Source organism: Dysidea avara, chromosome 1 (assembly GCF_963678975.1).
Source record: "Dysidea avara chromosome 1, odDysAvar1.4, whole genome shotgun sequence".
Lineage (NCBI taxonomy): Eukaryota > Metazoa > Porifera > Demospongiae > Dictyoceratida > Dysideidae > Dysidea > Dysidea avara.
Window position 1 is genome coordinate 63485108 of NC_089272.1, and position 25973 is coordinate 63511080.

Here is a 25973-nt window from a genome sequence, read left to right on the forward strand (position 1 = left end):
GTTATACTTGGTGCTGATTAATAGTATGACCATGCATCAGTGGTGAGGCAATAGCAGTGTGGAAATCCCAAAGAATTCCCCTAACTAGTAGTGATGTGGTTAATTTGAAACCTCAGAAATGAGTCATTTCCGTTTGTGTACAGCGTATCTCAATGACTGTGCATTCATGTGCTATACTGTGGTACTACAGATATTCTGTTGTCCTGTATCTTGCATGTTTTCAAATGTTGAATAGAAATATGCCCACAGTGGTTGGTACCAGTCACCACTCAAATAAAATTGCCACCACTACCACTCACCAACCACTATAGATTTACCTCTAACTTATACAAGCTAAAGTACCACACTACTGAAATCTGTTGGACTTCACCCTAGCTATTATAAACCTGGGCACATCCCAGGAGTAAGGTAAAGTCAGATCCGTTTCTATCTCTGCTACAATAGTTCACTTTGTTCACAATCTCTAGCTTAATTCAAGGTTGGTTTCATCACAGCTTACAATGTGCTTACAAATGTTCTAATAGTGTGTTAACAAATTGAATAATGCCATTCCAACCGAATATCCCAATAATCATCCTATTCCATTTGGGAATCATGGTATGGTTATAACTACAACAAGCAACAACTCTTCATTATAGTAGAATAGTATGTATAAATCCTGAAAAACAACGAAAAAGAAAAGTGGAAATAATATTTCAGCCAACCAGGTGATCAGTGATGACAGTAAAAGTCAAGAACATACATGTGTGGTTTGGCTCCTACAAGTACAGATGTAACAGAAAGTGCAGTTTTATGGCTTCCCCATAGGAAATGTGTTGGGAAATTTTTGATTTCCCATGAATATTGTTTCAGGAATTTGAATGAAAAGTATTTTTAGCTGGTCAAGCAGTACTACAAATGAGCCAAATTTCAAGAACATGTGCGATTGTTTTTTTTTTTTTAAGTTATTTATTTAACTCAGAGATACGGTTTGTTAGTATTAGTATTAGTATTAGTATTACAGGTAAAGAAGGCTCAAAGAGCCTGTAAAGCCTGATCTGTACAAAAAGAATTTAACAAATTTGTAACTACATAGCAAAAACTTATATACAATAATAATTAACTAATTAATAATCATACAATAAAGTAGACCAGCCACTGTCGAGAAAATTTTTAAAATCATTAAGTGTGGGTGCATTAACTATGTGATTGGGTAAACTGTTCCAGTCATTGATGGCTCGTACAGTGAAAAAAGTAGATCTCACTCTTGATGTTGCTTGAGGTTTAAATAACTTGTAATTGTGACCCCTAGTTGTTGATGAAGTTGCAGTAGTAAACAAATCTGATGTATCTAGACTGAACTGGCTGTGTAATAGCTGATAGAACATTATCATATCTCCGCGCAGTCTGCGGTATTTAAGTGATGGCAAGTTTAGAGCAGTGAGGCGATCATTATATGTGCAGTTTTGAAGATCCTGGACCAATTTTGTGGCTCTTCTCTGTTTCTTCTCTATTTGTTCTTGATCTAGAATGTATAGTGGTCCCCAGATGATGTTACCATACTCTAACACTGGGCAGATCAATTGTGAGCTTCTGGAAATTAGTGATGTGGTACTATCTTTGTATATCTCTCAGAAACATGGAGGTTGTTATCTAATTGATTACTGGACTGGTTTTCTTATTATACTTTGTGTTGTCTCCTTGTATCACTGGAAACATGCTTGTAGAACACACCAATACAACATGGCTGACTTCTCTTTGGTAGACCAGTCTACCAGCTGCTTGATAATAAGTTCATATTTTATTCCAACCCCAATAATTATTGTATGATACATTATTGTAGCTAGTGTGGTGTGGCCTTGTACTATTATATTACATACTATGGATAGCAATAATATTTCATCAATTTAACAACAGTTCTGTATGTGATAATTATAGAACTTGAATGTACCTGTAGCTACATAGAGTACAAAACAAATGGGGCTTGTGATATTTCCACATTCATTCATACAAACATATGTATACAACTTTATGATTTACTTAAATGTGGTTATATGTACAGTGTCTTTTATAGATTAATGTATAGTGACCTTTATAAAGAGGTTATATTACGGTGTCTTCATAGAGAAGTAAATGTATAGTGGTGACCTTTATAGAGAGGTTATATGTACAGTGTCTTTTATAGAATAATGTATAGTGACCTTTATAGAGAGGTTATACCAGTAGCTGAAGTGACTGCTTTATTGTATGCTGTTACAGGGCTCCACTGAAAATCAGCTTAAGCTGAGTGGACTCCCCGTTTAAATATTACAGCATTTTGTCATCACCTGTATGTTCAATATGAGCAGTTATATGAAGCTATACACATAAGTGTTAGTTATTTATTTAACTGAATAATACTTTATTATACTGTATTGTACTGGTGACTAAAGTGGTACACAGGTGTTCGAATAATGGAAATCCCACTGTATGTGTATGATAATGTAATACCTTTATAGGTGCCAGTTTTGCAAGTCATCTCATGAAGTGTCCTCCATCGAGGTCCCATATGTCTTCAAGTTGTTGATACAAGAACTACAGGCAATGACCATAGTCCCTAAACTACTATATACTCGACCGACACATTGAGTAGTGATGACCCTCATATGAATGTGGGAGTTGTTTTTAATGATCAATTATTGTACATGATTGGCGAGTGTTTGTTCAACCGTATGTCTGACTCATATGACCGTTCCAAAATTTTATGTAATGAATACAGACAGTCTCAAGCTAAGGCTTGCCCATGATGCTGTGTAGCGTCCGTCTAGTTATTGTTTAATATAAAGGCAACGTATGTTAAGAGTGTTTGCAGTTAAGTATTATGTGAGCTGTATTGTGCAGTTTCTAATGATTGGTGGAAATTGTGTTGTACAGTGAACTATTGTGACCTGTTCTAAATGGGCCAACTGGGGCTAAAAGTTTTATGACTATTATTTAGTACAGTAGGTATAGAATATCCATTGTACATACATTAGAATTACTTATTTGAAGGGATTTTTTGATATCTACGATAGTGACCTAATCTTTCAAGTTGAGCAGGTCAGTTGTAAACAGATTTTTGAGTTGGCCATTAAATGGTGTGTAATATGCAAGTGGATTTGATGTCGCTAATCAGTTATATGGAAATCTGGCAAAATAACACTGAGGTGACACTGAGATCTTGAAGTCTTGGAGGTGATTTTGCTCTGCTGGCAGTTATAAATTTGAACAATTCTAGTGACTTGTGCAAATACTATCTTGATCTGCTTAATAACTCAATATTAGCTCATGGTGATATTTCAGCTATTGGTTGAATCTAATTTTAAGCAAATATGTCTGATGTGGTAGCCGGCTACGAAGTAGCATATAGCAGAAGCTGTAGTAGCCATTTTGCTACAGAACACAGATAGCAGTAGTGAAGTTGTGAAGCCCCTCCTTTCTGCCGACATCTTGGGACCATTGCTTCCATGGTCTTAACTGGTTCTACAATATCATATACTTGCATGGGTGGTGTGGCATTGTCATAGCAACAGCAGTTATGAACATGTGATATACCACAATCAGTAATAAAATCTGAGGTGTAGCCATATAGTCATGAGGACTTACTGTATCGCAAATCACTTATTGGTGCATGGTCCTCCAAAAATTTTTCTTATAATTAACAATATTCAGTACTACCAAGAGTATATATTGGGCTCCCATTATATACTCTTGGTACTACCCACTAATGGAACTGATTAGCTAGCTGTAGCATTGAAGGAATCTCATGTTCTTGAAAGGATAAAGTTTTCATGTTAATTCATTATTCCTTCTCAGTATAAGCCAAACTTAAAGCACTGAACCTACTTTCAAAAAAATGTCCTCAGAACATCTCACTAGATCATTGCAGTCTAAGAACTGAAATCCTAGCCATCATGCATGCTCGTAGACCCCTCATAAAAAGCAATCACATATCAAGTCATACTAAATCATAGGATATTGTTCAAACGCTTACGGAGTCTGCCAGGCGGATATATATGGCCACTGACCATCTTACCTAGTCATTCACCCATCCGGGATCATGACATGAGATATATACAGCTAGCAGCTAGAACAAATACATACCTGCACTCCTTCTGCCATCATACTATGGCAGGGGCAGAGGAAGTAGTTGATATGAGGGGGGCTGGGTTGACCCAGACTTATGGAAATGAAGCACTACATTGTCTCTGGGAGACCAAAAAAAAAGGTCACAGCCAGCTGACAATAGCTGCCCACCTCACCAGCTACGCATTTATAGCTGATAAAGTACATAAAAATCCTTACATAGCTCACTACACACTGCTCTAATACTGTGACTGCTCTAATACTGTGACTGCTCTATTAGAGTATCTCGATCTTTATCACTGTTTTCAGCCAAGGATAATTTCGGCATGATATCACCAGACCGAGGGGAGGCTTCAGCCCCCTTCCACCACCTATGTACTATGGAACACCCTCCCAGAAGAAATTATTAATTCACCCATTGATTGACTTTGATCACTTTAAAACACTTATAGAAATTAAAGTTGCATGTACTCAATACTCAGTGTTGGGTAAGTTACTTTTTAAAAGTACTTGCAACTGAACTATTTAGTTACAGTTACATATTACCCATAAAATAAAGTAACTATAATAATATTACATATTATATTACTTTGTGTCCACAGCCTTAAGCTGTCACGTGTGAAACTACCACCTTATCACGTGACATGATTTTGTTGTTGGGCAATGTGCAAATCTTGGTTATAAGTAAGAAGCTGGTGGATAAGCTTCATTCGGTAGGCTTCATTACTTCATTGTGGCTAGACGTTGCTCAGCGGATTACTAACGAGACTATAGTCTCGTAACTTCGTTACTTGTAGAAATAAGGCCACTCCAAATAAATTCTCTGTTTCCCGTCCACCGCCCGCACCTAGTTACTGTCAGCTCTAAATATTCCATTATTCCGTATTCTTTCATTATTTTCCAGTTATTGTTGCATACTGACAGGCTCACTTGAAACCATGTCAGCTCACGTGTCAGTAATGCTATCAAGTCGACACAAACTTCACGTTTGTGCTATTTTGTGCTAGACAAATAAGGCTTAAAAAGTTGCTAATCTTGTAATGAATAATGGAAATGGACCGCCCGCTCGCATGCAAATATGCTTGAGTCCAGGACGGGAAACAGAGAATTTATTTGGAGTGGCCTAATATTAAGTAATATTAGACTCATTACAGTAACTATATTACTTAGGTAATGTGTTACATTTGTAAGTAAAGTAACTAGTTATATTACCTGTTTTTATGGCGTATTTCATTATATTACTTTTAGGTACCACAAAAGTAATAATATTACGTAACGCGTTACTCCCAATACTGGAGTTCTGTACATACCGGTAGTAGACATGCATCTTGACAAAATACTCTAATAGAGCAGTCAATTTTGCTGTTCAAATAGCCATATGTTCGGGATAATATAGAGGTTTGAATAATCAAGGGAGCACTGTAGTTTCCAGATGTGTGTGTTGTTTGTTTGATGGTAATCACCATTATAAGCAAGGAATTGTACTATCTGGAGGCATAACTAGATCAATCACTGAAGATATGGCACCAAATTTTTAGTCACTACATTACCTCAAGAAATGGTTGGACTTACCAAGAAGTACTACTCATGCTATGTTATACTACCCCGGTGTGTGTGTGTGTGTTGTCTGAGCATTTCTCAAGTGTCTAGACGGGCAAAACTCAGCCTGTTGTCTTTCTTCTGATTACCAACTTCAGGAACTGGGAGTGTTCGGGAGCCGGATTCTTATCTGCAGACCAATGCTGCTGATTACTATATCGTGTCAAAAGCCCACTCCCAGGTAACATCCCTGCCAATGGCTAGATTTGCAGTCAAAGAAGTAAGCTGCAGCTGATAAATATGCTCATACTATGACAAACATATAGACACGCTATCCGACTATAAACTGAAAGATTCGATTCTGTGTGACTATAATCCAGTTGTGGGACCTGGAACAGATTGCTACTATACTTGGCTGCAACCCAGGTAATTTCTCTTTCATCCTCCATGACACTATTCCCACAGCTGTCAATTTACAATGTTGGAATGTACAATGTGGTGCAAAATGTACATTGTGTGACAGCTTTCAGCCTACCACTGCTCATGTATTGGGTGGCTGCCCTGTTGCATTGACACAGGGCCGCTTTACGTATTGTCATGACCAAGTTTTACACTGCTTAAGTCGAGGCTTAAGTACTGACCTTTCTAAACTTTCCACTGATGTGAACATGGTCTCAGTTTATGCTGACTTGCCTGGATTGTGAGCTAGTGACTCCCCACAGACTACAATTCCCCTTTTCTCCTTATCACCCCATATTGTTCTTTACAATGAGAGAAGTAATTCAGTTTCCCTGTTAGAACTGACATGTCCCTTGGACTCAGTTGAATACCTTGGGATCGCAAGCAGGGAAAAAAGAATACCAATAATTGCTGTCTGAATTTGATCGCCTGGAAATGTCTCAGTTTTACAGCACTGTTGAATTAAGTGTTTAGGCCACTTCCATCCTCTTTATCTTCTTTTCAAAACTGTATAAACTTTTTTTCAGAATGAGTTAAATATAACCAAGCTGTAGACATATTTTTGATTTGGCAGCTGCATCCATGTAGTATTAGTTTCTTTTTCTAAAAGAATTTTCTTGGCAAGGTAGCCTAGAATGGTTAGGAGTATGTTGAATGTTGATCTTCTTTATTTACCATTACTATTTTTGTATGTAGTTTTTTTATAAATTGTATTTCCTTGCCACACCCATTTGTGGGGTAATTAGCTACACAATCTGTGGCTGTGCGTACCTGAGGACTCACTCACCAATTATGTACATACATGTATATCGATTTTATTCAACACTAATAATGTTGGTCAGTAAGTTTCACCTCCCCAAATGCCTAATCCCCTCTGATAAGAAATTAATAATCAACAATTCCAGGCAGCCTAGAATCTTAGTGCTAGCTAGATCTATAAGCTAGCTGGAGTCTGTATGTAGCTAGTATATCGTAGCTTTAGCTATAACATGACTGATGATCAATCTCGATGATCAGTACTGCATTGCAAGAGTGGAGGGACTTCCACCCTATGTTTATATGCACAGCTAATGCATTTACCTTGAAAACTAAGTCATGCTGTGCTTTCTTAAATCATGAAATAGTGCATTCACATGCTCGTTCATGTGAACTATAAAAAATTTGGTGCGGGTACCTAAAAATTGATGCGGGTGGTGACGGGAAACAAGGTGGTGATGTATGTTGTGTAAATAACGTGTTGAAGGTGTGTGGACAGCATGATCCTTTCCTCATCATGTGACATCAACATCGACGTTGCATGGTAAGGATGTTGGCATATTGTAAAAGCATGGTACAGCTTAGTCTACCCACAACCAAGTTATATTAGACTGGGAGAGATTTTGTCATGCATGGGACAACTGCAGAATTTGGACATTCATTGGGAGAAGGACATCAAACAATTGTTTGAGCTAATTGTTAACTCAAACATGAACTATTTGAAGGAACTCACAATCAGAGAAATATGGATAAAGAATACCCATCTAGATGATATAGCTAGTATTGTTGTCATGGAATATGATATTGACAGATTATGTTATGATCTGGAAGATTTTCTGCTGATCGAATCACATAAATCAATGTCCAATTCACCCTCTGATACCACACATGTGCAGATTTTGAAAGGTTTTCTGATTGCATCTGTAATAATTTGAAATACATTCATGCGATTTAAGCAAAATTAAGATTTTGAATGCACTTGTATGGTTTCCTGAACCAGCTAGAAATGGGCTTATAACCACATGCAAGGATTTTGACATCGCTCAAATACCTTACTCAACTTTCACAGAAAATTTAGTGCTTTATCACAAATTAAGTGAACAATTTCGTCAAAATTTGTTGCTTAGCTGCTCTGGCTACTATATAGTTTCATGGTTACTATAAACAGTTGTAACTTTGAAACAAAACCACCTACGTATTGACTTCAAATAAAATAGCAAGACCAATCCATTAATTTGAAACCACGTTTTAACCATGTCATAGGGAGAAAAGGGTAATTTGGTAAGTTTCAGAATTGTATATCAAAAATGATGCCTTTTGCACAATGCTGCTCAACTAGCTATATTCCCACAAAGCTAGTCAACTTTTGACAGTCTCATTTTAAGATATCATAACTAGTCTAACATGCCATTTTCAAACTAACTAGCTATGTGCTTATGGCTGGCAGCTGCAGTATTCAAAACTTCTGCCAAATATTCTAAGCTCCTATAAGCTATACTCAGCTCACAATAATGACAGGCTTCCAATAGTTTACTCTCAGCTTTTGGATCTGACCATCTCTTGCTTGTTTCATGAGAAGATACAAAGTCTACTACTGAGTACTTTATGGCTTCCACATACATTTTGTATTACTTTTATTTGTCTCCTTCTTGTGCATGTAATATTGCCGCGCGGCACTCTAACTGATATGAATGAAGAATGAAACAAACAATTTACCAAGTTTAGTGTTTCTACTGTATAAAAAAGTGATCACTTAGTCGCTCTACTATAGCTACATGCATACACTATTTATGTTCTCCTAAACATTAATCAGCTCATTGTGCCACACAGTAACTTAACCACTTTATTATTTTAGTCATTAGAACACAATGGTTAGCTGAGTGTGGCTTGCCGGCATAACACAAACATACAATGCACACACACAGAAGCCATTAGGAAACCAAAATTTAATGTTCTCAACACTGCACAAAGGCAACTACCATTGTTATATTGACCATGTCATTAGAGTATGAATGATAAAATAATTAGAGGAATTATGTATATGAACACAATCACGGCAATAAAATCAGTGCTCAGTCAAAACTTCTATATAGCATGCACAAAGTCTCTGTTATGATCTTGTAGTCAATATAGCATGTAGTGTAAGTGGACACTACTTTAAAGTAACTTGCTTCTCTCTCTTTAGTTTCTTCTTTTGTTGACTCTTTCTTTAAAGTGTTTGTTTGTACCTAATTTCCTTGAAATTTATGTGTGCAGAACTGAAGTGATTATGGTATATTAGAAAGCAGCATGAATAATTCTCTTTGATGTTGACACAGTTAATGAGGTTATTAGAGACCTGAGGTGAGGGCTCTAAGTTTCATTTAGAGACCTCTTGTCACGTGAGACTGTTATGGTAAATTCAGCAACACTTCAAAGAGTTTTCTATGTCACTGATTTAATTAGTTTTTTTTTTTTTTTTTTTTTCCTCCGGCCCTAATGGCACTCCCTTCCTCCCACACATCTCTATAGAATGCTAACAAAATATTTGAAAAATTAATTATAACCTACAGAAAAGAACCTACACAGAACCTACAGCATGCCCAGGGTTCAATGGGCAGGCAGGTGCCCCTCAGCGACAGCAAGATCAACTGCTGGAGGCACACACGGACACTTGGATCTTGAGCGTGATCCTCTGATGCACATAACTGAAGAACGGAGCAAGGAAAACCCCAAACTACAACGGAGCCAGCCCATCACCACAGAATATGGGGAATTCCACTTCTCGCTCAGCATGCGGGCAAGATGTTTATAAGTGGTGGTGGCAGCCCTTCCCATGCCACCCGAAGTGGAAAAAACAAGGGGGGTAAAACTCCCATGCTCCACCTCCCGAATGCGTTCCTCATAGGCACGACGTTTCTCTAGTTCATGTTTACGAAAAGCAGTAGATAGCGTAGAGGAACGATTAGAAGTTGCAAAACAGTTAAAAACCCTCACATCAAAGAAGGTATGGTGGTGTAGGCACCTCCAAAAGCCAGAAGCCCTGATGTCTACCCTTGCGTCATCATCCTGAATGGCAGAGCGATAATGTAAGGTCTCACCAGACAAAGGGTGCAGCTGTGGTTCAATCTGGACATTATGGCAGACTTCAGACATCAAACTAGCTGTCAGATTCCTAATTTCATTATGCCGAATAATCGGAAAGGCACCATGTGGGCAGCTAAGGGCGTGGGATAGGCTAAAATCCTTGCCACACACACAGTGAGATGGAAGTCGTGATGGCATGTAGCCATACCTTAAACAAATGGCATCAATGAACTCACCCTTATGAAGTGCAAAGCCATACTGTTCTAGAGGAAGAGCAGTAAGCCAAGAAGAAGAACCTTTCTCGGTGCAGCATTCAACAGCCCAGCGCAAAGGTGGAGGGCAGCTGGAAAGTGTGGACTGTAATTGGTTAGATAAGGATCACTCTTTGACAGAAGAAAGATGACGAAAAATGTCATGCTGATGATGAACTACATCTTCAGACAAAGCAGGGTTTTGATGGTAAATCAAATCTGATTTAATTAGTGGTTGTATGGTTAGTGAGAGTTGGGTTTTTACCTTCATCAGCCATACCAGCACTTGACCAATCTAGCCATTAACCGAAAGAGCCAGCTGCTCGATGCATATCACAGTTAGCCCAACAATGTTCACATTCACAACTAGCTAGCCATCAGTGAAACTACTGGTGTTGCGAGTTTACAGCAAGCACATTTACGTTCGTCTGCTTGTCAGCACTGTCGCCATTATACCATCAACACACTTCAGCTATGCCAATGCACCTGTTTGTAACATTTGTCACTCTGTGGCCAGTTATAAAGCCTGTAGCTTCGTGGCCAGCTGTTATAAAGCTTGTCGCTTCGTGGTCAGCTGTTATAAAGCTTGTCGCTTCGTGGTCAGCTGTTATAAAGCTTGTCGCTTCGTGGCCAGCTGTTATAAAGCTTGTCGCATTGTAGCTAATAAAAGCTTGTCGCTTCGTGGCCAGCTGTTATAAAGCTTGTCGCATTGTAGCTAATAAAGCTTGTCGCTTCGTGGCACTGATTAGTTGTAATAAAGCTTGGCGCTTCGTGGCCAGTTGTTATAAAGCTTGTTGAGCTTCTTGGCCAGCTTGTATTATCTAGTAAACAAGCCTTGGACCTAAATAACAGCTACTAAAACAACACTTACCTGGCCACTAAGCCGGTGGCACAAGCAAACACCATGAAACACGCTGTAAAGGACCTTACCTAGCGTGACTCTGTGCTTCTTTTGTCAGTGCTGGTAACGAGCTGCTTTCTAAATGGGTTAGATACCCACTGTCGGTTTTTAGTAGGTTGGGGCCCTCGTGCTTGGTTTGGCACCTCGGCGGGCATTAATTAGTGACCTCGGCTGCGCCTCGGTCACTAATTAATGCCACGCCTCGGTGACCAAACCGCGCCCTCGGGTTGTCAACCCTACTAAAAAACCTCCAGTGGGCATCTAACATACACATAGTTCGTCTACCATTGTTAATGCTTGAGGAAACACCTGTACAAAAACAGCACGTTAAATAGTCCTGTTTTGCTGTTTTGTATAGTATTATTAAGGGACAACACAGTTATGTGAATGTTTTTACAAAGTACGTATATATGAGCATTTCATCACTAAGATATGTCTTTAAACTGTCAGGGTCACGTAATAGTTGTAACGCTGTACAGAAAATTGCATATTGTCTTTGCAACAACCGGCTATGCGCGGTTTGAGCATGCGCGTGTTTTGAATAATAAAACGCGCGCAGTACCGGATATAACAGTCCGCAGGTATCGAAGCCGTTCAATTCAGCGTCAGTTAAATCATTGTATAACCGGAATTATACACACTTTTACAGCAAGTATACCAGGAATGGTAGGATCATCACTAGTTAGCAAATACCAAAACCCTATATTGTATGCATTTTATTATTCAAAACACGCGCATGCTCAAACCGCGCAAAGACAATGCAATTTTCTGTAGGGAGTGCATTGCCTGATATGTACGCACGATGCCCGAGGGCGAGTACGTACATATCAGGTAATGCATGACTTACAGTGTTGCAACTAATATGTTACACTTCAAAGCAGCTTTTTAAAGTAGTTCTAACCCTTTCAAGTTACTTTTACAGTAGTTTTAAGCTGCTAAATTCACTTTTAAGTTAAATGTCTTTGATGTGGTTGAGGGTGTCTTTAATGTGGTCTGGCATTTGTCCAGGATCCTCTGTGGTGGTTGCATATATCATTATTGTTACTATCTCAAAGCTTCATATTAGCTCTTACTATAACACTAGTACTTACTATGTAAGGTTTTCAAAATGTATAAGAAACCTTATCACCACGAGACAGTTTTGATTGTGGGATTCGGTTGGTCTCAATTGAGAGCCACAGGAGGCCCACAGGAGATCACTGAAGCCCACAATGTAAAGTGGATGTTGGTCATATAGGTTTCATATACATTTTACTACAGTATTCAATAGTAAGAAGCATTACAGCTGTACAGTTTGTGGAATGCAGTATTGAGTTGTCAGCACACTTTGCAGTGCAACATCTAGATGTTGCACAACAGTAGTATGTATATAGCAGTGCCAAGTGTGCCACATCACATTTGTAGCATAAAGAATTCCTTTGATCTGAGGTGTCAAAGTGTTACATATATGAATGTATTTAGGAAAGTAGTGCATGTGCACAGGTATACTGATGAAGAAGCTACAAATACAGCAGCTATATACATACTACTGTACCAATACACTGAGTAGTGACTGACTTCCTCAGTATGACATGGGAGTTGTTTATATTGATTCATTAATGATAGTTATAATAGACTACGTATATGGTTGTTTTAGCCTAATTACAATCTGAATATGTGACTGGATTTATGAAAAGGGGTCTTCCACACACATCAAACTCTATGAACTCAGAAGACTGTAACTCAGTGTTCAAGTAACATTAATCTGAAAATTTTTCCATCTACTCAGCTATGTTGGTGCTCACTACTGACCACATTTTAAGTCAATGGCCATTTCCAATCTGAAGTTATGAGTTGTCAATGTTGGTAAATTGGATGTGTGTGGAAGACTGCTTTTCGCAAATCCGGTCATATACGGTGTATATACACAGAATATTTGTTGTTTACTATGTACATGCCGTGATGCAACTGAGCCTCATGTGAGCTGTATAGTACAACCAGTGAAAAGGTGAACCATTGTGACCTTGGGCCAACCAAGACTTGATAACTGATTTATTATTATCTTCTTGGTAATCGGCATGAGCCATTCTTCCTTACCAGAGCTAAAACACATACTGTAACTGCCCAAACAGATATGCAAAAGAACATTGAAATAAAAATGTGACCTGATTTTGGTAAATCAGTCTTAATGTTACATGTGAAATACATAGAAATCTACACTTATATGTGTCACCACTATAGCACTTATGCACCTGTTAAAATATTTCACAGAATTTCTTGTAATTCAGTATACTGACTACTGATATAATCACTGTAAAGCTGAGTAGATTTACAATACCAGTTCACAATAAGGTTATATAAAATTATTGACTTTCTGCTGACTTACTAATTCACTGTATATAATTGTTGCCTTTAGACACGCATAGCTCAGCAGGCTTCACTAAGGTTTAATTTTTTGTGGCAGTATAATATAGATGTAGGATCAGGTTTTGCTCTTCTAAAATGCAGTCAGCCTGTCAAAATCCTATCTCTGTTGAAACTCATCAGAAGAAGAACATCAGATCTTTTAAAGGAACGGTTGGGTTTGGCTGCATAATAGATACACATGATCATCATCATCACTTCCAGTAAAATTCCCACAACAAAGAGTATGACACTCAGAGATACAAGGTTAGCTCATTGTTTACTGTGAATGGCTTTCAAAAACATTAGTACTATAATTATTTGAGGTTGTTAACAGCTGCTGGGCTAAATCCAGTACTGTAAGAAACTGTCTAATTTGCTGTCTAACGCAGCAGCATAGGGGCCAAGGGTGAAGCCTTGGTAATCACAGCCTAAGCCCTGCAAACTCAGTGCAACTCAGTCAGTCACACTGTCATGAAATGTTGGCTATGCCACTGGTCTGACAAATTAATATAACTTGAATTTATGCATATACAATATCCAATAAAATGCAGTATCCATTACAACCCTTTCCCAAACTTGTAGAGAGCCAAACCACGTGACATGTCTGTTGTTGATACTTTACTATCACCACTAATTATCTGGCTGGTTGAAAGCGTTGGGAAAAATCCACTTTTTACTTTAGCTGTTTTTCAGGACCCAGCTCTGACAACTTCTACAGACTCCCCTGGAATTCTGTTTACAACTTCCACACAATGATATTCATGTGGATTCATGTTTGTTGAGAAAAGAATATGTACTCTGGACAGACAATTAACTTTAGCTATGTTATCTTTGGTGTGTAATTTTATTCATATAGAATGTAGTTATTTAGAGCTTTAGTTTTATAGCTATTTTTAGTAGGCCTAGAACTTTCTCCCTGTAGTACTATATAAACAGATGTGTGCTTGTAAAATTTAGTGCAGTTACTTGAATTATTTTGTGCTGTTTAAACTTTTGAGCCATCCGCTATAGTGCTACAAGATTGACCATGTCTGATATTACGTTATTAGCGTTCAGTCTGCTACTAGTGTTGTGTGGTGTGGTATGTGTCCAGCCACATAGCAGGCAGCAAGATAATTCCATAGTAAGTGTTACTGGATTTATACGTTTGCATATTTTTATGGCCTATAGTGTAAGTACAGTATACATATTGCATTCATGACATCACTATAGTCTACAAGGTACATATGGTAGTGATGCACCACACTCATGAGTGATGTTTATAGTCACTCACAGATGTGGACGCTACCAACAATGATGGAATCAGAGAGAGAAAATCATGTCAGTGTCAGTGTAAAGATGATGTACCAAGTCCTCTAGGAAGGAGAACTAGATACGTAGCTAAAGAGGGCCCTATAAATAGAAGAGTGTCTGGACGAATAAAACGAACTGGCTATTATTATTATTATTATTATTATTATCGTCGTCCCACCACTACTCCTCCTACTACTCCTCCTACTACTCCTCCTACTACTGCCACAGTAACACAGGCACCAACAATACCACCTCCAAGTTTAGACCACTGCAGGATTGGTAACCAGGTATGTAACTGAATAATGCATTAATGAGGACATTATGGTAAAATAGTGTGGGGAGTTTAATATCATATGAATTATGAAAAATATTGTGTGAGGGTGTGGTCAAGAGATTAAGAAAACTGAGTGATGTGCACAAGTTTACACACTACAACTGTTACATCACTGACTGGTTGGCAAACAGAGTATGAGACTTGAAAATTGGCTTGCGGGAAACAATTTTTCATACAAACGGTTCAAAAATAGGTTAAAGTTGCAGCTAATTGATTCTAGACACAACTTGCATGCTCAATCACTTGCCGACTGTGTGGCACTACTTTGTGTCAACTTAACATAGCTGATTTGATGTGTAAATCAACAATACAATGATGAATCAAGTCAGTGCTTCATATCATGACTTGGAATGCCATAGTTTATAGCTTGGAATATGATTGTATCCAGTTTCTTGGATGAAGATGCATACAATTTTTAAAATGATTGAATTGATTTTAAAAGACCATTTATTCCTTAAATACCTGCACATCAACTATGCATACTGTACATAATTACAACTGGGATATTGGACATACTTTTTGGCATTTCCCCAATTTTCTGCCTATTATGCTTACTTTTATGTTTTTCATAAATGCTTTATGCTTTTATTTTGTGTTTTTTCTTTGTGCAGAGAAGTTCTTCATACGATAGAATAAAAGTGTCACTTCAACTGCAACATACAAATAATAGCAATAGCTTGAAATTGGAATGTACTCCATAGTAGGCATATTAGAGCAAGGGATCTGGGGGGGCATATCTGTAGTCCCTCAGAAGCTATAGACATTTTATTGTCTATTATCTTTGTAGTTTTGTATGCAAATAATTATGTATGAAATACTATGCAGCTTCTGATTGATCTTTTGAGTTGTTATTATTATTTGGGGGCAGACAACAAAGCCGATTAAGCCCAAACAATTACAAATTATACATGCTGTACAATCAAGTTTGAAAATGCAGTTAAAGTGTTCAGTTCAATTAGTTGTAGCAATTGGTATTCAAAGGACAGCAACTGCTATGTATGCATGCAACACCATGAATGGTGCCAAGAACAAAATGTATTCGAAGTTGCTATTGTTCTGGCAGCCGGAAATATTTTTTGTCAGTGCTATTGTTCTGGCAGTCCACTAGATTTCTCACTATCAAGCACACTAGTTGTATGCTATGCCCCGAGCATTCAACTTTAGGGAACGCGTCTAGTATGTTGCCCCGAGCATTCAACTTTAGGGAACGCGTCTAGTATGTTGCCCCGAGCATTCAACTTTAGGGAACGCGAAAAGTAGTTCTAGTGTTAGGTTAGGGTCAGGTTCAGCTTTAGTTTCTTCTTCACCTTCAATATATATTACTAGCATTGTTACCTGCCCTACGTGCAGGTATGGGTTATGCATGATTTGACTGTACATGACACACACACACACACATGGACGCACACACACACACTTACTAAACATGTTACTACAAAGAGATAATTAGGACAATTGTTTATCATCATCCCATTTGATTAGTATACACCCCTGAAATCAGAACACCTTCATAATTAGGACAATTGTCTATCCTGTTGTATTAGTGTACACATATTTAGGCTCTTGAAATCATGCAGAACACCACACTGATAAGCACACTTTAGCATGGTCCTAAGGTGTCCAGAATAGAGGGATTGCACTGTTAATGAAGTATCCCATTTTTAAACACTCTTAAGTCCTGTAATATGTGCATGGATCTAGTAACAAAAGGTATGTAATATTTAAAACCAGCTCAGTTATTTCTATCCCATTGTGCAGACAAAACAAAGAAAAATGGCTGTTTAATGGCTGGGAAAGTAGCCGAATGATAGGGCTTGAGCAGCAATATAAATGCAATTTACAGCATATTTCTGAGGTGTGAATAAACACAATGTATTTGCTGACAGCTCAGAAATGTGCAATTATGGGCATTTTGTAGGGTACAAACAACTAAGGTCACATGGCACATAGTTTTTGTGTTAGAAGACCCACCAAGAGTAGTGTTATTGATACCTTGGCCTTGGCTGTACCTTAGCTTATTACAGACAGGGTTATAATGCCTGATTTAACAACACATCTATACAATTGAGGTACAGAATGTGGACATTAGCTGGAGTATGCAAGTCAGAATTTAAGACCCCCTAAGGAATGAAGGTTAAATTTTGACCTTTGAAATTTTGAAGCAAGTCAGGGTCAATAGCCAGGTCAGGGATTTCAGCACATACGATGTCATCAATCTTATGAGGTGTTATCTTGTGTTCTGGAATTAACCACACCAAGAAATGAGCATGTGGTAGACCACGCTTTTGCCATTCTACTGAGTACAGCCAAGCCCGTGGTTTTCCAAAAATCATATCGGTTTTTAACATTTCTAACATTTTCTTAATCTTTAGTCTAAACACTCGAGCCACTAAGTCTGGACGATCCTTGGGCTCCTGACCTGGAAGCAAACTATTTTTAATTTCAGGCCAATTGGGATTACATGTCATGGTTATAAACAAATCAGGGTGACCATATTTCCTAACGTAAGTCATGGCATCTTGTTGGCGCTCATGCATGTAGCGTGGCCCACCTGTGAATGTCGATGGAAGGATAATCCTACGACCTACATTGCTAGGGTCCCCATCCCCATCTACGATTGCATCTCGTAGATCCTGATAACAGTCAGCACGGAGTGCCTTCTGCTCACGTCTCAGAAATTGTAACCGTTCAGTTTCAATTTTACAGTAGGCATCTACCAAGAACTGTTGGAATAGTCACTTAGCCCTAAGCAACACAGATACATTTTGCCTTACCATGATGTGGTAGCGGTAATACACTAAAACCGTTAATTTTTTTGTTATTAGCTAGTTTTAGGTTGATGTGCCATCCATCAGTACCGTGAGAGAAAATCAGTGGGTACTGCAGTGGATCATAGCCCCTGTGCAGTTCTGAAATACTATGCAAGCCACCATCCCTGTAGTGCAACACTATGTCTCTATTGTTTGCATTTTCATTAGGCATCAACACACCTACCTCATCACACATGGGACTATTGTACCTCCTGGAGTGCTCACCTGTAGGTCTCTTTGTTTCATTGATAACAATTTTAATATTTATTGGCTCATCCTGCTGGTCAAATATTTCTTTAGCCACTTAAAAAGCTGTACATAGTGGTTGTCATGATACAATAGGTGATTAATACCACTAACAATGTCTGGCCTTAACCCATCAACTATTTGACACCTAGTGGCCACTTGAGATTCCTGATTGTCAATGAAATAAATTTGACAAAATTTTGGGGACTCACCTGTTGAGGGAACCATGCTACCAATACGATGGTATACCTGACCCTGTATTTTAAAGGAGGGGTTGAAGCCAGGGAAAGCTATCTCATTACAACCAAAGCTGGTCATTTGGAATGCACAATTATATTTACGTATGTTGTTTAGAAAATGTTTACCATCACTATCTGTACCCTCATACAGGTGCAGTAAGAACGGCTGTGGTTGAGGGAATGGCTCTAGTTGGACATTACCTTTTGAACAACAAAGGGACTCAGTTTCCCCCAGGAAACTTTAATGCATCACAATGTGAACATTCTATGCTAAGTGTGCCTACATCAGTTGTGCTAAAGAAATTGTGTGGCTGGTAATTAAGGCCTCTAAAGCTAGGGTGTGTGCTTGCATGTACCTGATGTCTTTGTGTGTTCTCCATCTGCTGCTCTTGTGCACGGTATGGTGGATCAGCTCTTGCCAGCTGGTGCTGTAGTTGGTCGTGCTGTCGCTCCTCCCTCCTTGTAGTTGGCTGTAGGCGGGCATCTCTTCGAGCAGCTGCATCTCTTTGCTGTTCTTCGCTTCTTGTTACCGGGTCTAGACGGGCTTCACTTCGAGCAGCTGTGTCTCGTTGCTGTTCTTCACTTCTCGTTACCGGATCTAGACGGGCTTCTCTTCGAGCAGCTGTGTCTCATAGTTGTGCTTGCCATCATTTATTCCTGTCTTGATTTGCTACAACAACACTCGAGTTGCCAGATGATGGGCGTTTAATTTTACTAAAGTCCCACCTCGATACGTGGTTTGCATGCCAAGATATGATGAGCTAAAAGTCATGTTTTAAAAAGGTGTTCACAAAAAGGTACTGAGTAGAAAGAAAAAAATCTGTCAACACGTGGATTTGAACCCACGACCTCTTACACGCTAGTCAGACGTTCTACCACTTGAACAGTATGTGCTGTGGTTTTCAAAGGAATGTTGCTCAAGTTTTCTCTACACCTTGGCCTTCTACGCACTGTAGAGACCGAACGGAAGCACGCGTGAACTCGTGATAACAATCTTAGAGTAGGCGGATGATGAGCGCTTCATTATCAGCACAGACTATCTCGATTCGCGCCAAGTCTGGTGAGTAAGCAGCGTGACCGTCAGACAGACAGACAGCTTTTCAGCTTTATATATATAAATATAGAAGTTACTCCACTCGGAGACATATAAGGTAGAAACTAAGGAAGTTGGGTAGCTGGGAGCCACATAGCACAATGGGTAGGACTCTGGGTTCAAGCACTGGAGGTCCCTGGTTCAATTCCTGCTCAAGGCATTTTGTGTTTTTCTTTTTTTTCTTCGTTTGAGGACCTTTTTTTGTCTAAGTTTTATTTTTATTCACGTGACTGCCAGAACAATAGCAACAGCCAAATGTATTAGCCTCCTTCCTGCAGCTGGAGAAAGACGCTTAATGGTTCTCATTGTCTCTGTTGCATGCGATGACTGTTCTATTAGAGTGTTTGAGTGTTCTATTAAAGAATCTCGATCTCTTTGAAATTTATTTATTTATTAAGGCTTTACAGCACAAGTGCTGAAGGTCTTTAGTACACCTGGTTCTACAGCCTGTTTAAAGTTGTTACAGAAAGTGTGTATGAAAAGGTGGAGAAAGGAGAAAAAATCCATGACTGGACCTAGGCAGCCTCGAACCTGCAGAAATATTTCCTGTTTGATATTAACCCCAGTCTCACTGCAGACATGCAGAGACTTCACTAATTTCAATGTCCAGACATTCACTAGCTATACTGACTCAACACTAACTTTATTATTATTATCATGCAGAGCTTCTATTGTATTATCTACCAATCGAGCTTCCAATAATCATCTTAGCACATTTTATTCAAAATCAGATGTACGAAAAATTCAATGATTGAAACTCAGTTAAATTACTTTGCTGTGCCTTGGTACTAGTTGGCCCATGACTACATGTGTCCTATAAAACTCAAACCCACAATGAAAAGCACTCGTTCCGCAGAGTGTAAACGTGTAGTAAGACTGTAGTGTATTTTCTACTCATTTTCAGGAATCATTTCACCATCAAAAACAGGTTAGCCTTTGACTTTGTGACTTTTATACTTAACGTGGTGGAAACTTGCCCATTATGCTCCACAATACCAGGTCATGGGCCTACTGATCAAAATGAAATTGACATATAGTGTTGGATTGGAAAAATACATCTCAAATAGCGCTGTGCAATGTCCACTTTGTAATGAAGGTAATGAAATATGTATAAATAGAGGCTTAATGACCCATTTGGTAGGATTGACATCCGTCTACATGCGTGCAATACTGACTATGGTTCAGTAGGCCCAAATGTATGGGTTTAACATACAATACATTCACCCTACAAAGTCAGTTGAATCTGTATGTATCCTATAGTTTTCAACTCATCATTAAGATGTAGGTTGAAATCATCGCTAAATACAGCTATCTTCTTGTGGTTCTAGGTCATCCATAAACGTCCAGCGATGCACAATTAGAAACTGCTTCTCTGACGTATTGACTATGTCATTCGTCATTAATAGGCAAATCCAGCACTGACCTTACTTAGAAAGCTCAATCCAACTAATTATATGTGTTCTGTTTTCCCCTACAAGTAAACTACAAAAGTAGTAGCTAGCTGAAACTGGCGCCAAATGAGATAGTCTACTTTTCAGGGTATATTAAAATCACATGCATCGAGCTAGAAAAATGCATGTAATAAAATCAGCAGATTATGATGGGTGTTGTTTTAAACTAAGGGATTTTGAGCACATACACAGTGCAAAACTAGCATGCTCTCATCTAGGGGGGTCTGGGGCATGCCCCCACTGGAATTTTTTGAGAATTTACCCATCTGAGATTAAGTCTGGTGTAAATTTGGAACAAAAATTGCTTGACTAGTTACACTACCAATAATAACAAAGAATAATGACTGAAGTATGATGTGATAGACCAGCTTCCTCCAGGACAAGACACTTTACACGGCAGACGTGTTGTGATACATTGCTAAATTATAGTTCATTCAACTCAATTAATTTAGAAATGCAATAACACTATAAACAGTTAGTCTCTCCATCAGTTTAGTCGGTAGCTTGTGGCTTCCTGACAACTGGTTTGTATAGATGAGCTGCAGGCTATAAAGGAACATGTACTTGTAAATGATGAAAGAAAGAAACAAAACAAACAGTTTATATGTCTCACAGAATGCTTCTTAACTAAGAAAGTTAAACCACATCAACAGTTATTTCAAGTATCCCTTTGATGTGGTTACCACTCTAATTGATTAGGTATAAATGTACCATGATTAAACCGTACATTAGCAGTTGCACCCACGCACGCACTGTTGCTCACATATGCGATATTAAAAAGCTATTTGCACTCAATACAGATGGGCGTGCACACACACACACACAACAAACAGTCACACACACCACTAACCACCTGGCAGACTCCTGTAAGTGTTCGAGCATTAATCGGATGGCTGCAGGTTCGAGGCCGCCCAGGTCCAGTCATGGATTTTTTCATCTTTCTCCTACTTTTAAAACATACTTAGTGAAGTTAGTATAAACATCTTAGGCCGCTGGTATACAGGCTCTGCCTTTACCAAGTACTTATTCCACTGGTATACAGGCTCTACCTTTACCAAGTACTTTAATCATAATAAAAACACACACACAACACAACACACACACAGGATGGCTTTGTAGTGTACTAAGTGGGAGAAAATTTTGAGGTTAGTGTAAGATATTATTGTGGTTAGGGACTAACTGACTTCAGATCCTTTGGAACATAGGCGGTGGAGACGGGGGGCCAGGGGGGCCATGGCCCCCCCACTTTTTTGGGACACTGTTTGCAAGAAAAGATCGAGATACTCTAATAGAACAGTCAGGATCTGGATAGAGTAGTCACAGCATTCAGAGAAGCAGTGTAGCAAATTACTTAGCTACGTATGTATAAGGAGATACAATTGGTGGAGAAAACCTATTGTCAGCAGGCTGTGACCTTTTTTTTTTTTTTTTTTTTTTGGTCTTCAACTTAGAGCTGGCCTGGCCCCCTCACTCTTTGGCCTGCTTTGGAATGTGTTGGTTTCAATGATTAGACATTTATTCCAACATAGACATAGCTGTAAAAGCATCACATTCAAAAGTGATTGTATTATAAGAATATTTTACACAGGTGGTCTACACTAATGCACACAACCAAAAATGTACTAAATTTCTGGTAATGATTATGCCAGCATTATGCTTTTCATCCCCTATTATGCCTAAAATTATGCCAGCATAATCGACGCTAGCCTATTCGGTACAACTGTTTATTAGTCCGGCCCAATTTCTGACAAGCATGTATTAGATATCAAACATTTAGCACATTTCAAAATAATTGTTTGTGTAGCTGGCACTGTACGTAATTTGTGACCCAGTCTGACAAAGCCAGTTTCATAGCCTTTTCAAATATCACATTTGATAATCTATAACTCCTCGTGTCCTTACTAGTAACATATGAACTTGAAACTTTGCCGTAGCATTTTACTAGGCAACACCTTATATGAACAAAATTTCTAGTTACTGCTTTATTCATACAAAATGATACGTGTTGATAATTGGAAAGGTTATAAAACTGGTTTTGTCAGACCGACTTAATGTGTAAACAACAATCCTGTATTGAAGTAATTATGCTAACGGATTTCTAATTCTTTGAGAGTGATGAGAGGTTGTCCCAAGTGCTATCAATGACTAAATAACTGGTATAACATATTGAAAATTCTAATTGGTCATTTTCTTCACGACAATATACTTCCATGTTTTGCAGACTGAATACTTTTGGCTTATGTGGAACGGTTTAATTTAATTTCAAAAATTAAAAAAATAATACTACTAAATCTTTTGGCTATGTACTTTGTGTGTAATAAAACAATGATGTCTACCTGCCTGCTCTATTAATTATTTACTTACTGACTACCGTAGATTCCCTAAAATTTTGGCATCTCTAAATATTCTGCACTCCCTGTGCTTTGAACGCAATGTGCTCTAAATTTCGGCAAGTGCAAGGAAAGTTTCTAATTATAAGCGCGCTACTTTTTCGGCACTTGGAGTACTAGTTGACGAAGGTCTCTTGACTACTGAGGATTCCCAGTGACCTTACACAATATGCTACCTCGATACTGGATGAAGCACCAAGTGGGAAATTGTTCAGGGAAAGTGCCCAACGATATCATCGTGTGACATCACTGATGCACAGCTACCGCTAAATGATCTTCGTTTCTGTTCACAAAATAACATCTCTCCTGGAACCCACAAACATGATACACCCTCAGATAATGCTCTGTTAAGTCATGGAACACTTCACGCAGCATCTGGTAGCGAGATTTAATTAATCATCACGAAATAGTTTAATAATATTATTGATTGTGGTTTCTATTTTTATTAGTTGGAATCCTTAATATTGCGTCTGAGTGATAAGCGATGTAGTAATGACATTGATCATCTCTCCTGGATAATGTAGGCAATCACGGTATATAAGTTAGTGCTGCAGCCAAAGTGGTGCGGCCAGTATCGTCAGTTCCGTCGCAAGACGTTCCTGTTGGTCTCTGTAGAAAGAAATCCAGAAAGTAAACAGATCGCAAATAACATAGCCATGAAGCGTGCAGACTGTATTAGGGGTAGATCCCTAAAAATTCAACAATAACACCGGGTTGGTACAATTTTTTCCTAATTGTTCGGCCAGACATGAACGGAATTAATTTATTTCTGCCGAATTTTTAAGGAATCTACAGTATATTAGAATTATTTTATTATTATTTTTTTAGATTGAATACAACACATAACACAAATTACAAGCAAAATGGTCCACAAAATTAACTCTACTACTACAATTACAGTACCACTACAACTACTACTACTAACTAAGGGTAAAGGGGATTGTCATCATCAGACCCCTGTAGAGCCCAATATCTAAGGATAATCCTTGCATTGTGAGTCCATAAGGCAACAGACAGTTGTTGGAGGAGATTCTTTCAACAACTGTCTAGAATAAATTGAGTGAGCCAATGCATTTCACAGGCAACGTTTTGTAGTGTGGCACATTTATAGCATTGTGTGCTTGATGCTTCAGATATCACGTTCTGTTATACTCAAAATTATGCCAACACCATAGCCAGGCTGCCTTTTGTGTTTTGTGTGAGGGTAGCGTGTGTCTGAAAAATATTTTATTTATTTAGCTGAATTGCATTACTTAAGATAGCTAGCTACCTGACAGTCCACTTTCAGCCACCTCAGCAACATTGTCTGGATGATATTCAGTTGATGCTAGTATGTCATAGAGTGATGATGCAAGAACTGGCTGTATTAGTGATCAACTACCCGTGCCTATCATTCAATATCATACTGTATTATTAAGGATTATGAAGGTTTGGGCTTTTCTGGCCAACTGAAAAATAACCAGGCCTCATGATACCTTCACAGCACCTTGGCAGCGTTGGTTAGGTATAAGAAGGTCCAAAAGTGTCTACATGAGTGGCTGCTGAGGACATACATCTGCCCCTTGGTAACGTCCTATGGACCCACCCCTGACGGTAAATCAAATGCAAAATGTCCTATATACTATTTCATTGTGTAGTCGGTTTATTATTGTTTTGTTTTTTAATTTAGTCCCTAGTCCGTCCAAAGCCACTGGATCCTACTATACAACGTAAAGTGCTTAAGCCATTGTTAGCTGCAGGCTGGCATTTGTCACATAGCAAGAACTCCATCACCAAGACTTTTGTGTTTGTTAACTTTAGTCAAGCTTTTGCCTTTATGGTAAGAGTCGCCATGAAAGCTGAGGAAATCAATCATCATCCGGACTGGTCAAACTTTTATCACAAGGTGAGTGTAAGCTATAAGTATGATAGAGTGTATTGGCTAAATGTTGTACATTAAGCAATAGCTATATGCTATTGATTAGTGACTATTTAATTGCAGTTATATTGCTCAGTGATGGAGCAACCATTACTTGACAATTGAGTTACAAGCCTATTACATTTTGTCAATGTGCCGATTACACTCAATTGCTCACATCAATTTTTACTTATAAACACTCTATTAGAGTATTTCACTACACTGAATTTCCCATGGACCCGTATGTTATTATACTGGAATATTGATAAAGGCCATTGCATTTTACAGCCAAAAATTATAATGTAGCTAGATATCTTAGGATATAGTGGCCTAATTTCAGCCACAACAATCCAACAGTTACCAGTGGTAACTGTTAAATATTTTTCATGGATGTAATGTGAATGTACATATATAGTTATACCCCACAATTATATTATCATAGCTGTTGCAGCTACCCTGTCTCAACTAAACAAACAGTTATGTATTTACCAACAACTATACTCCTATACAGGTAACAGTGACTTTTTCTACTCGTTTTGAGGGCGTCCTGTCAGATAAAGATGTCACCATGGCAATGTTCATGGAATCATACACTGCCTAGTAACAATACTGTACAATGGAAACCACAGTAGCTGGTATGCATTATTTCTCTAGTATGATTGCAGTTTAGCACATAATAGTATGTAGTTACAACATTGCATTTTTTCATAAGCACATATATATACTTTGTTGTTTTTGCTGAATAGTAAATAATGTCACATAGGACATATAAAACGTAAA

The 25973-nt window shown here is 38.4% G+C and overlaps 2 protein-coding genes across 2 annotated transcripts; one reads left to right on the forward strand and one right to left on the reverse strand.

Annotated features, from left to right (window-relative positions):
- Positions 1–9300: 9300 nt before the first annotated feature.
- LOC136251598 (uncharacterized) lies at positions 9301–10273 on the reverse strand. Its single transcript, XM_066044061.1, has one exon. The coding sequence runs from the start codon at positions 10099–10101 to the stop codon at positions 9427–9429; it is 675 nt and encodes a 224-aa protein (XP_065900133.1). The 5' UTR covers positions 10102–10273; the 3' UTR covers positions 9301–9426.
- A 4112-nt stretch (positions 10274–14385) lies between these two features.
- Positions 14386–25951, forward strand: LOC136240613 (uncharacterized). Its single transcript, XM_066031627.1, has 4 exons — positions 14386–14563; positions 14706–15020; positions 24966–25181; positions 25705–25951. The coding sequence occupies exons 1-4, from the start codon at positions 14468–14470 to the stop codon at positions 25792–25794; spliced, it is 717 nt and encodes a 238-aa protein (XP_065887699.1). The 5' UTR covers positions 14386–14467; the 3' UTR covers positions 25795–25951.
- The last annotated feature ends 22 nt before the right edge of the window (positions 25952–25973 follow it).

What these genes read in the sequence shown, in the direction of transcription:
- LOC136251598 (XM_066044061.1), bottom strand. Translation starts at nt 10,101, where the DNA reads ATGCCATCACGACTTCCATCTCACTGTGTGTGTGGCAAGGATTTTAGC.
- LOC136240613 (XM_066031627.1), top strand. Translation starts at nt 14,468, where the DNA reads ATGTCTGATATTACGTTATTAGCGTTCAGTCTGCTACTAGTGTTGTGT. An exon ending in ACTGCAGGATTGGTAACCAG is followed by an intron (nt 15,021 to 24,965) that starts GTATGTAACTGA and finishes TTTTTAATTTAG; the next exon opens with TCCCTAGTCCGTCCAAAGCC. An exon ending in GGTCAAACTTTTATCACAAG is followed by an intron (nt 25,182 to 25,704) that starts GTGAGTGTAAGC and finishes ACTCCTATACAG; the next exon opens with GTAACAGTGACTTTTTCTAC.